The following is a 12,512-nucleotide window of genomic DNA, read 5'->3' on the forward strand; positions in this document are numbered from 1 at the left end:
GAGGGACTCCGATTCCATGTAGCATGACAAAATGTATGAAACTCTGATGAGAAAAAGTCCCCTTTAGCAATCTAGTCTAATCTTGAAAAAAAACTGCTGTTCTGGATGGAACCCTCACATCAATGACCAAAAGACACTCCCTCCAACATACTCCCACCCCCAAAAAACAACCAATCAGCAAAGCAAAATACATTTACATTTAACTGTGAATAACCATATGGATTTAACAAAGATGGTAATAAAGAACAACAGAGTAAAGGGCTCTCCTGAAGGAGAAAAAGTACTTATAAACCAGGTAGGACCTGAGAATGTGAAGCTGGGAGAGGCGGATCTTGCTACATTGCCAGGGGATCTCCCGTTACGTACAGAAATACTGATTCCAGACCTTCAGTGTGATGTCTATCAAATAACACATCCATCCACACTGCTGCTGTGCTGAGAACCTTTGAACAACAACTTTATTATTGCACTAGTATTCGGAAAATTACAAGCACAACAGCAAGTGGTTATTTTAAGCAGCTGCAAGGGGGGCAGTGTAAATATGAAACCACAGAAACAGTAACAGGTCCCAATCTATTATGATGTTTGATGGACACTCTGAAAAGTCTGTACGTTGCTGTGCTCCAACTGCACTGTGTGCTGTTTGCTGCAATGTTTTAAAGAAGGTGGTCTTGTGTCTTGAGTCTTGTTTTTTGTTTGTACTGAGACTGTGATATGTATTCTTTTGGTTTCTCTTGGGATAACAATATGGTATATAGTATCAGAGGGGTAGCCGTGTTAGTCTGGATTTGTATGGTAGATAGTTAAATCAGGCCTGAATGCTGAATTCCAGTGCAATAAGACTGTCTATGCAATCCACATATGGACATTTCCGATGTTACAAGTGACTTCCCCACAGTTCATGACATAATTAAAATCAAAAGTGCTGAATCACTACTAATCCTGCCATGACTGTAAAGAGTTACCAAGCTTACTTTTAAATGATGGTCTCTTACCTGAGTTTTGTGGGTGTTCACCAGAGAGGGTGCTGCTGCTATCATGGAACTGCTGCGGGGCCTGGGCAGGTGCATGGTCTCCGGCTCAGGTGGTTTCTCTGGCTTCTCCTCCAGCATATGTCTCAGTCTTTGTAGATAATACATCAGAGACCACTGTGTACCCTCCTCAGACCAGTGTGCCTGCAGCAGGCAGCGCAGTACTGCCACATCAAAATAGGTGGCATAGCGAGACTTTTGGCAAGGTGGGATCACCAATGATACCCTGTTCCAAATAATAAAAGGAGAAGCATTAGAAATCAGCTAGGGCTAATACTTCCCCTGGAGGTGCAGAGCTCTGCCTAAAGGTTCCTTCCAGAAAGACACTTATGGCAGGTCTATGCTGCAATAAAAAGCCCATGGAACAGAGTCTCAGAGCCCAGGTCAGCTGACTTGGGCTCACAGGACTAAAAATTGCAGGGCAGATGTTCAGGCTCAGGCTGGAGCATCCCCCACTTGCCAGGTTACAGGGCCCAGGCTCCAGCCCAAGCCCAAATGTCAACACTTCAGTTGAATTTTATAGTCCCACAGCCCAAGCCCTGCAAGACTGAGTCAGCTGACCCACGCCAGCTGTGGCTCTTTTATTGCTGCGTAGACCTAACCTGGATGTTTGCTTTTTCATCATCCACTCTAGGGCACCACTTAATTAGTCTTCCTCTTGTAGACGGAAACTATTGCTGTGCTACCCTCTAGTTTGGTGAACAGAAGTCACCCCAGAGACCAACACTAATGATGCTCCATTAATGGCCACTAAGAAATGGTTATAGACTGAGAAAGAGACAGAAGTTGTCACTCTCCACAGAGACTCAATTGCACTAACAACAACTGACAGGCTTCAAATCCACCAGCTCATTAAAGACAGAGTCTTAAGGCCTCTTCCACTCTCCTCACATCTTCAGAACTCAAAGCTACTCTCCAGCTACCAGGATGCTTAAGTAACTGATTCTGTTTGGGCTGACAGAGAGGTTTGAATCCAGGGATAAAGCACTGGTTCAGGAAAGCATCCTTGCTCAAGAAAGCACTTAAGCATGTGCTTAACTTTAAGTCCCCAGTGAAACTCAAGCACATGTTTAGTTAAGCATGTGCTTAGATGTCTTCTTGAATAGAGATTCGTTCCTAAATCAGGGCCTAAAATCACAGGTCTCTACCACTTGTGATCAATGACTAAATCCTCGAGCAGGAATCAGTAACAGACTCAAACCCCTGCTGGTCAGGCTCTAGTGGGAGGACATGTAAAATGTGAAGGAGCAGGTTACACAGTCAGGTGTTACTAAAAGAAATGGCACCATGCTGGGGATACCCAGTAAAATAATCACTTAAACTAATTGAAATGGATCTGGTGGCTCCCATGTGAGTAAGTGCTACTGCTATATAAGATGACCTTTCTTTTTGCCCCTGGGTACTAGAAAATATAGTATTTCACCTTCCCCTATAAGTTTCCTGGCTGCTTTTGGTGGTGTCACTTCCTGAAGGTTCTTTTGATATAGTTTTTAGTGTGAAACCTCCCTGGTATTTTTGTTTCCAGACTTGAATGTACTGGACAGAGAGAAAAGAATGAACTATTGAGTCTCAAAGGACAAGCCCTGGTTCTTCCACCAAGTTGCTGTTATCCATGAATTCTCACTCACACACATGCAAGGTTCTTTTTTCAGTAAAACCATCAGAAAGTATTAAATTATATTGTTGCTATCTTCTCAACACCTAGCCTAATATTGAGCAGCCACAATCCACTGACTTCAGTGGGACTGTGCTAGTGCTTAAAGTTACATACACACTTCAGTGCTTTGCTGGATTACAGCCTAATTGGATATAAGACACGTGACAGAGTTAGGTTGCTGGTGTGTTGCTGGTGTGTTGGTCAGCCTATCAGGCTGACCAATATTGTCTCATTGTTTCCTTGTACTCCCTATGCAGTCTGTCTGTATCCATCTGTTGTCTCTTGTCTTATAGCAGAGTTTGTCTAAATTAACAGTTAGTTCACTGCAAGATGGGGTGTGACTCTATCCCACACTAGCCTGCTGCAGACTAGCTGCCCATGAAGGCTCTGCTGATGCGTATTAACAGTTTGTTAATGCACTTTGATCTAGTCCAGGACTAGAACTGTTAATGTGCATCAGCAGGATCCACAGAGATGGTCTGTCTGTGGCAGGCTAGTGCAGGATAGATTCAAAGCCAACCTTGCTGCAAACTAAATATTCATGTAGACAAGCCCTTAGATTGTAAGCTGTTTGGGACAGGCAGTGTCTTTTTGTTCTGTTTGTACAGCACCTAGCACAACAGGGTCCTAGTCCATGACTGGGGTGCCAAGGCTCTATCATAATACAAATAATAATAAAAATAATATAAGCCAATTTGAGCATTCAAATGCAGGTTTTTGGATACCTAGTTAAGTAGGGTTGGGCAAAAGGTTTGCAATGCTGACGCCACCTGCAATCAGGGTAGGTTGGCAGTTTCTTTCTGGGACACATTTACAGATGGGGTGGCTGGGAAGGATTCATCTCAGAGAAATGTGTTCATTCAGAACTCAAAATGTCCAAGCAAATCTGCAAGAGATGGTTTGCTGCCAGCCTCTGTCAATGGAGGACACCATAGACTTCCTCTAGGCCTTTTTTAAAGGCACTGACTTTTGAAAACTAGACCTTAAGTATTGGCATATATTGCTATATTCAGTCTACAGTTAAAATGTTTCCACTAATGCTGTAGTCAAGATAAAATGTGGGGTGATTTTAAAAAGACCTTAAATAAAAGAACAAAAAGAAAACCATGATAATTTAAAAACACTTTTCCCACAGGCTGGCATCAGGGCTCCCATCATATATCCTTCTCCAAAGATTACAAAGAGAGAAAGGAGTGAAATGCGTATGCGGAGAAAACAAAAGGACCAAGACTGGATCAGAAGGACAGCCTGGCCAAAGGGTTGCTGCACCACTCCAGCAGCATGCCAGAAAAAGAATTATCCCAAAGAAAAATAAAATCTGCCTGCCAATATCTCACAGACCAGCTCAACTGCACTGACCAGCAAGCACAAAGGATTAAGCCAGGACTCTGCCTATATCCACCCCCTTGTAGAAAGCAATAAGGTTATGCATCTTTCTCTGCTTATTCCTCCGCAATCAGACCCCAGGTCTGGGGAGCCCCTACTGGAATGTAAGGGGGATCTATATTCTCTCATATTCCCTTATATGAGCATGAACTCCAGTTCACAATCTAGCCCAAAAGAAGGTTTGTTCTTCCGAAATATTTACCATTCAAGCCCTGCTAGCAAAGTCTATTTCCAAGGCAGAGATAAATGGCTGGGGTTTTACTACTGCAACAGTTCCACTGAAATGAAGAACTTCACTGAATGGAGCGGGGATATTTATCCAGGACTGAGGCTTGCTGAATGAGTTACCAAGAAAACAGAATTTAAAATCGTTTCCTTTGCTTTGAATTAAACCCTGTGGCCATTTAATCAGGTACTTCTTGACTGATACAGTAATTGCAGGGTAAGTGGGTGGCATATTTTGTCCAGTCATGGACCCAAGGACAAAGGAATACTGTGGCTGTTGATAACAGGAGTAAATAACATTTGTTTCTGAATTGTCTGTTGCTTGGCAACCAAAACTCCCTGTTCAGTTTTAATTGATCAATGAGTTCTTCAAATGAGGAGACATTAGTGACGCTCTCTACAAAGCCTGTCGAAAGCTTCATCTCCACAGCAACCACCAGACTGAGCTGGATGAACTGATCACCTGATTCAGTCTTCTAAAAGGTTGCCTGCTCCCTTACTTTTTATGGGTGCATATATGCACACTGAACAATGGCGTACACGAGGAACAGTTTACATTAGTATGACAATACTCCGAAGTAACAGGTGACTTAGTTTTCCCAGGTAACATTAATACAATGAAATAAAACCCCAGAATTTATACAGGACCTGACACAAAACCCACTGATGTTAACAGAAAGACTCCCAACTAGATCCGGTTCATAAAGAATGTTTTTACCCATTGAAGCAGGTGACAAAATATATCAATAACACGTATTTTGAGAAAATAGTTGGTAGTTGTTTTTGGAATCAGAGAAATTTTGGAACAGAGATAAAACGTTACAGTAGTGAAGCAAATTCTGAAACGAGTGCTTTTGTTTGAAATTTTCCAGTGCAACTGAACATGAGGGCCAACATTTTTAAAAATAGGAGCCTAAGAAAAATATAGTCAGATTTTCAAAAGTGCTGAGTATTCACAAACCCTAATGGGAGCTGATGTGTGCTCAGCCCTTCTGAAAATCTGGCTGTACCTTTGTCTCCCCCAGATACAAATTAAGGAGGTTAAATCTAGCTCCTGCATTTTAAAATCTTTGCCTAAGCCCTTCAAGGCTGGCTGAGAAGAGATTTGAGTAATTGTTCTTTTGCCTCCCTGCCAGCCAGCCTGCAGTAAGTGAACTGAACAGCTGTATGTGAAGAAGGGGAAATAGAGGTAGTGGCCAAGCAGCACTAAAAGAGAGAAGAGGTACAGAAATACTCTGCCACACAGGGAAAGAGAATTGCCCAAAGGGCAGCCAAGACAAATCAAGCCCCAGAGGACGTGCCCAACCAAGGAGCAATGAACCTAAAGATTTGTGTTTTTTTTTTAAATCATTAAACTCCATCATACAAAAGGGTCTTGTCCTCTGCTCTGTCCCCATTGCTCTATAGTTGCTATCCTAACAGGCCAGCTGGGCAGTCCTGTAAATTAGATGGAATAAAGTCAGGGTGACAAACACCATCTCAGATGACACAACGGCAACTGAACGGAGGACTTCTGGAGCAAAAAGCATGAGCTGTTAGAGTTTGAGCTGAAGAGACAAGGCTCTTTAGTTGGGACTGTAAGACTTACATCCTTTGGGGATTGGGCAGAGGGGACCTGTAACACACATTCCCCAGGAAGTTATACCAACATAGCTTTCCACAGGCTTCTGTACCTGGAAAGCGGAGGTCCTCTGTCTTGGGATGTTTGGGATGACACACTTCCATCAAAGGAGTTTCCCCGATGACAGCCTGAAACAGTGGCCCTGGGAGGCACAGCATCTGGCTGGGTTGTTTCACACACCACCTGAAGTCCCTTAGGATATTTTCAGTATAGAGAAATAAGTTTAAAAAAGGATTTGGATCTTCCACATTAGCATTCTTACTATGATCAGTACTTATATAATAGTATTATTTATACTAAGATAGCATTGAGGGGACTCAATTAGGATTGGGGCTCCAATGTCCTAGACACTGTGAAAACACATGGTTTTCATTCCAGACAGTGTACAAGCTAAGGCCCCAGTCCTATAAACTATTCCACCTGGGCAGACCCTTAAACCTGCATGGAGTTCCATTTACTTCAATGGAAAGTTATTTGTTGCTTTCAAGGGCCTAATGCAAGATAACATATCACAAGTGATGATATGTTGTTGTTAATTATTATTAATAATATTAATAATATGGGGGAAGAGAGGGCAGAGGATAACAGCAATTTGAACATGCAGTAATTTAGGCTGGATAGTGCACACCTTGATGGCTCCAAATCATCCAAAAAGGTGCGTTTATTTAAATGAAAATGGAGGACACTGGCCCTCTCTTCTTAGCTCTGCCTTGTGTCTTTACAATATTGATGATGGCTTGTTTTCTCCTTATATATAGGTTCTGTAAGCTTTATATTGTCCTTTGCCCTGGGCCCCAAGCTAGTTCTTTGCAGGGGGTAGGCCTTGGAAATGATAAAACCAATTATAAAACACACAATTCAATAAAAGCATTAAGAGGCTTTGGAGACCTGCATAGTAATTGCAACTGTCATTCCAAAATTCCTTTCAAAAGACTCCTTCTCCACCCCATCGATTTAAAAAAAAAAAATCTCCCCACACCTCCCCACTCTTGCTTGTCTAGCCACAGGCCCACCTCTGTGTGTCCAGTGTCCAGATTACGGGATTCACAAGCCAGGCTCTGATTGCTAGTAGGAGAACTTCTCTTGGCTGGGATAAAAATAAAGAGAGAAATTTTAAAAATGTAATGCTCATGTTGTATTAATAGCAAATAGCTTAAATTTGTTTTATTATAAAAAATGGCATCCCCCTCACTGTAACATTACTAGACGTTAGCTACACCTGCTGGAAATTATAGCTAGTTGGCAATTTTCTGTTTTTTTTTGGGGGGGGGGGAGGCGTGGCACAGGAAGCGCAGTTACCACACAATCAAAATCTCCTGGGGGAACTGCTGTCTCTTGCAAAATAATTTTGGTTTGTGGAGCTGAACTGAAACATATCACTCCAAGATAGTTTGACATTAAATTGCATCTGTCTAGTGTGCCACAGTGACTCAAGGGCAGTGTAGTTCAGGTACTCTCCTGGGTTGGGCTCGTTGGCCAGACTACTACTACCAGGATGCACTTCGGTCTCCTCTCTGATGGAGCCACATGATGCATGAGAGTTTATGTTGTATCTTGAGAGAGGCAGTCGTGCCAGGAAGTGCAGCCCATAGATAAGAATGGGGGCATGAAGCCTCTTAACTACCGCTCCCATGAGGAACCATGGCAGATACAACTTAATGTCAGACTGACTCAATATGAAATGTTTTGACATTTCCAAATTAGAATTTTTGACTTCATGAAAAATTTCAGTATTTTTACTGTTCATCCCAATTCAGGATGAAAACAACTGTCAACAAGTTGCAATTTTCCATGGGATTAAAAAAAAGAAATCCAGCGTTTGCTCAACTCCATAGGGAATGTTTTCAAAATGTAACATTTTATATGTCAGAATTAACCACTGAAGTCATGTTAGGGCCTGAACCAAAGCCCACTGAAATCAGTGGAAACAGACTCTCATTGATCTCAGTGGACTTTGGATCAGACCCTTTGAGGAAGATACTGAGCTGAGATTTTGTGTTGCACCTCCAGGATGAAAAAAAACTTAACAGGATATAAGTGAGGACAAAGGCCCAGATCTTATAAGGTATTTAGGCTCTTAACTTCAATTTATTTCAATACCTGCATATACCCTACATATACCCTGAAATCAGTGGAAACAGACTCTCATTGATCTCAGTGGACTTTGGATCAGACCCTTTGAGGAAGATACTGAGCTGAGAGTTTGTGTTGCACCTCCAGGATGAAAAAAAACTTAACAGGATATAAGTGAGGACAAAGGCCCAGATCTTATAAGGTATTTAGGCTCTTAACTTCAATTTATTTCAATACCTGCATATACCCTACATATACCCTGAAATCAGTTGGAGTTACGAGCTTATGTACTTCTGAGGATCTGGGCTCATAAGACATACAAGGACTTGGGGAACCATAAGGAGCTGATTTGTATCTTATTTAGGCAGATGTAAATAAGGAGCAACTGCACTGAAGCATGCAAGATCCGATCAAGATCCTACGTCGTCATCTTGGCCAGGCCTTTTGAAATAATCCCGTGTTATTATAATACTACAAAATCAGGATTTGGGTTAGGAAGAGCATCTGTATCACTGACTATCCCTTTGCTACCAATAGTATGTGGCTGCTAGCCTCTGTATTTTCCTCATCAGCATCAAGCTGTTGCCAAACACTGTCTCTACTTCTTCTTAGAAATGTGTACGTGGAAATAGACGTGTGAAATTGACAGGAAATGATCTAGCTTCCTTCTAAATGTATGCAAATATTGATGGCATTGAGGGAAAGAGTCTTAAAATATTGTCCAAGGGTTCAAATTATTCCTGTAATTTTAGCATATTCCACAGAGATAAATTCTACAGGAAATATTAAAGGATTTATTTTAATCTAAGGGCAATTTAAAATGTATGGTTCAATTCCTCAGCTGGTGTAGCTCCGCTAAAGTAAACAGAAATACAATTTACACCAGTTTAGGATCTAATATGAGACTTTTTTTCTTTTTCTCTCATATATAGGAAGCCTGTATGATTAGGCATCTGAGATTAAGTCAGCTGGCATTACAGTAGATACATAGCAGTACATGAGAAGTAGTATCAATACAGGTTTGGCACTTCTATCATACACATTTACTTCCAAAGGCTTGTCTACACACAGAAATTGTACCAGTTTAAATAAAGATGTGATGTTAAACTGATTTAGTTAAACAAATGCAGGTTAAATGTATATAAAACAAATTTAAACCAATGTAAGAGTGTCCACACACAAAGCTGCATTGATTTAATCAAGATGGATTAAAATTGCGCCTTTAGTTAAACTGGTGCAACTTGTATGGGTAGACCAGGACTAAGAGTAGAGAGATTAAAAATTGGGTAACCATAGCAATGAATCTGATTGAATTGATTTTGATCCTGGTGTAAATGGTGCAGCTCCCATTGAGGTTAATGGGAGACTCATCTTATTATGTCAGGATGATTTTGGCTCATTAGTTTTAATGGGAATTGTACTGAGGGTTTCTCTACATTCAGCAGTTGTACCAGTTTAACTAAACAGGTTAAATTTAGTTAAAATCGGTGCCATTTCTGCACGTAGACTTGGCCATGAAGAGGGGTTTATTTTGGTAAGGCACAAAAATAAAAACAAAAACACAGGACTATACACAGATCCTGCACACATGGCTAATGGGGCTCAGATAACCGTACCGCAAAGAAGAGACTTTCCGATGCTTAACATCTGTGACTACACAGCAAAGTCACGCACCTGTAATAATGTTCCTGATTGGCTTTACCAGAGCGGTGAAAGCAGAAACCTCAGGCTGCCTGTGCTCCCACATGGGCTGCCAAATAACAAGGCCACTAGCCAGCCGAAAAGTCAGGTCAGACTCCTAGAAAGACACAATGGGATCATCATACCATACATGGATTAGTCAGGCTGACACAGAAGAGCATCGTTTTCAGTGTGTGCTGACTGTCCCTTCTACTGCAACATGGACCTTGAAAGCAACAACAATGATCACATGCTGCTTCTGTGAAATAAGTCAAAAGGTCAATACCTACCCAAGTAATAAAGCAACATGGAATTCTCAGTACAAAGCTAAGTAAAGGGCCTTTGTGCGCAAACCATAGTTACACTGATCAAAACCTGTTTTTCCAGGATCTCTGCTACTACTGAAAAACCTATGCACCATTGCAGCAAAATCCTTTGTACTCATAATTCTGCTTATTGCTTTAGATCATTTAGTATGTAAATCTTTCCTTTAGGCTCCCTTTTCCTACAACACATGCCTGCACAAAATGAGTTCAAAATAATAATAATTATAAAAATATTTATTTAGGAAATATGAACATTTTTACAAATTATACATGTGCCAACATATAATAGTCCTATTACTACTATTCATTTTTAATTTAAACACCAAAATCGTTATGCTGCAAAGATTTATGCATGTGTGTAATTTTACTCATATGAATAGCCCTATTGATGTCAATGGAACTATCAACATGAGTAAAGTTACACATGCAGGTAAATCTTTGCAGGACCAGGGCCCAAGCATGCATGTACATAAACTAAGTGGCCCCATGATTTGACTGCTGGAAATATTGTCCTTCCTCACCTTTTCCCTTCCCTACTTTTTGTTATTCCCTCCCATCACATCTAAAATGAGTTTGTGACCTCTTTGGGGGCAGCTATCATGCCTTTTGTATTTGTATGACAGAGCACCCAGCAACGCTGTAAGGTGTTGTAGAAATAAGCATAAGCAAGACATTGCTTTTCCCTGTGCTCTGTTAAGTTTTTGGTGCTGCACTGGTCCCACTACATTGTAGTTATATAATTATGAACACAAAGTTAATGATGTTGTATTGGGATTACATTTTGTCTTTGCAGTTCACTCTGAGACAGAGGTGAAATGTCGCTGTATCAGCCCTGGAAGAGCTTTGGGAAAAACTGGGACTCAAAGATTAGCAGCCAGAAGAAATTTGTGCCACTCCTTTACCAGGTATCAGTAACTTTAGACTCAGGTGCTGGCTCAGTTCTGCTGACTGGTGCATGCATGTGTTCATAAGTAGCTGATGCTCCATCCACTCCCCACCTGCTTGGTAAGGGAGTGGTGAGTACCAGGCACACATCTTCACAACACCTGAGTCAAAATTCAGAAAGGCCATGCCAGAGGGCTGGCCAAATCTTACTCCTCTGTGCAGGCACTTTAGGGTCAGGATAATTAGTTACAACATGTGCTGAGAGAGTTCAGATTCAAGTAGGGGATGAGAAATGGGTGGTGAGCTTTATTTAGCAGCTATATGGTTAAACATAGCCATTTTCTAATAACTTACTTTCTAGGAATGACTGATTGAGAAAAGCCAATTTCACTTAAAAGGCTAGCCTTAAAACATTAAGGTGGAAAGGTAGACCTCCAGTGAAGCTAAGGACAAGTGGCAGAAATCACAATGTGCAGTGAGATAACTCGTGATTACATAGTTCTGCAAAGCTGGCTTATACATCATAAAATAAAGAGAAAGACTTCAGCTGACAAGAAGCCTGCAGCTTACTTCTAGCATCAGAACAAAGAAGTCCTTAATTTGCGCGTGCCACTAAAACTATCACAGATCCTATTAATTAATTAGTATCAAAGCTATTAGTAATAACAATAACAAATCAGTGACAACCCTGCTTCTGGAATTACTGAGCAGACAGAAAGGCACTTCTTAACCATGAATGAGAGTCAACCAGACTGAGCTAAATTCCACAATCCTTGCTCCAGCTCTGAACCAGTGAGGGACTCATGTCCTCAGGACTCACTGATTTCAATGAGAGCTGCAGATACGCAACACCTCTGATAATCAGGCCACTTATGTAGGTGCTAAATATAGATGCAGGTGCTTCACTTTGGATATTCTTGTCTTAGTGTCTGCCCAGTGCTACAACCCTTACTCATATCTTTAGAGTAAAAGTATCAAAAGTAATTCCAAATACTATAGTTTTAGTAAAAGATGGGTGCACAACTGGTTGAAACACTGTACTCGAATAGTAGTAATCAACAGTTCACTGTCAATCTGGGGTGATGATTCTAGTGGGATCCTGCAGAGGTCTGTCCTGGATCCAGTACTATTCAAAATTTCCAATAATGACTTGGTTAATGAAGTGGCGAGTATGGTCATAAAATTTGTAGATAACACCAATCTGGAAAGGGTTGTAAACGCTTTGGAGGACAGGATTAGAATACAAAATGCCTTTGACAAATTGGAGAATTTGAAATCAACAAGATGCAATTCAATAAAGACAAATGCAAAGTACTACATACAGGAAGGAAAAAATCAAATACATAAATGCAAAATGAGGACTAACTGGCTAGGTAGTAGTATTGCTGAAAATGATCTGGGGGTTACAGAGGATCACAAATGCATAATCAACAACGTGATGCAATTGTGAAAAAGACTAATATTCTGAGGTGTATTAACAGGAGTGTCCTCTGCAAGAGCTGGGAGGTAACTGTCCCTCTCTACTTGGCACTAATGAGGACTCAATGGGAATACTGTGCCCAGCTTGGGCACTACAATTTTAAAAAGATGTGGATGAAGAAGAGGCAGTCCAGCAGAAAGCAACAAAA

General features: G+C 41.1%; 1 protein-coding gene across 7 annotated transcripts in view; it reads right to left on the reverse strand.

Annotated features, from left to right (window-relative positions):
• Window positions 1–12,512, reverse strand: part of UNC80 (unc-80 homolog, NALCN channel complex subunit) — a 197,581-nt gene that overhangs the window by 169,390 nt on the left and 15,679 nt on the right. For all 7 annotated transcript variants that reach the window (XM_050916066.1, XM_050916068.1, XM_050916067.1 and 4 more), the window contains exons 5-8: window positions 9,668–9,791; window positions 6,934–7,007; window positions 5,973–6,112; window positions 996–1,257 (exon numbers count right to left, since the gene is read on the reverse strand). In XM_050916066.1, the coding sequence (XP_050772023.1) occupies window positions 996–1,257; window positions 5,973–6,112; window positions 6,934–7,007; window positions 9,668–9,791 (600 nt within the window). The remainder of the gene's footprint in view (window positions 1–995; window positions 1,258–5,972; window positions 6,113–6,933; window positions 7,008–9,667; window positions 9,792–12,512) is intronic.

The sequence above is a fragment of the Gopherus flavomarginatus genome, chromosome 10, assembly GCF_025201925.1.
Source record: "Gopherus flavomarginatus isolate rGopFla2 chromosome 10, rGopFla2.mat.asm, whole genome shotgun sequence".
Taxonomy (NCBI): Eukaryota; Metazoa; Chordata; order Testudines; family Testudinidae; genus Gopherus; species Gopherus flavomarginatus.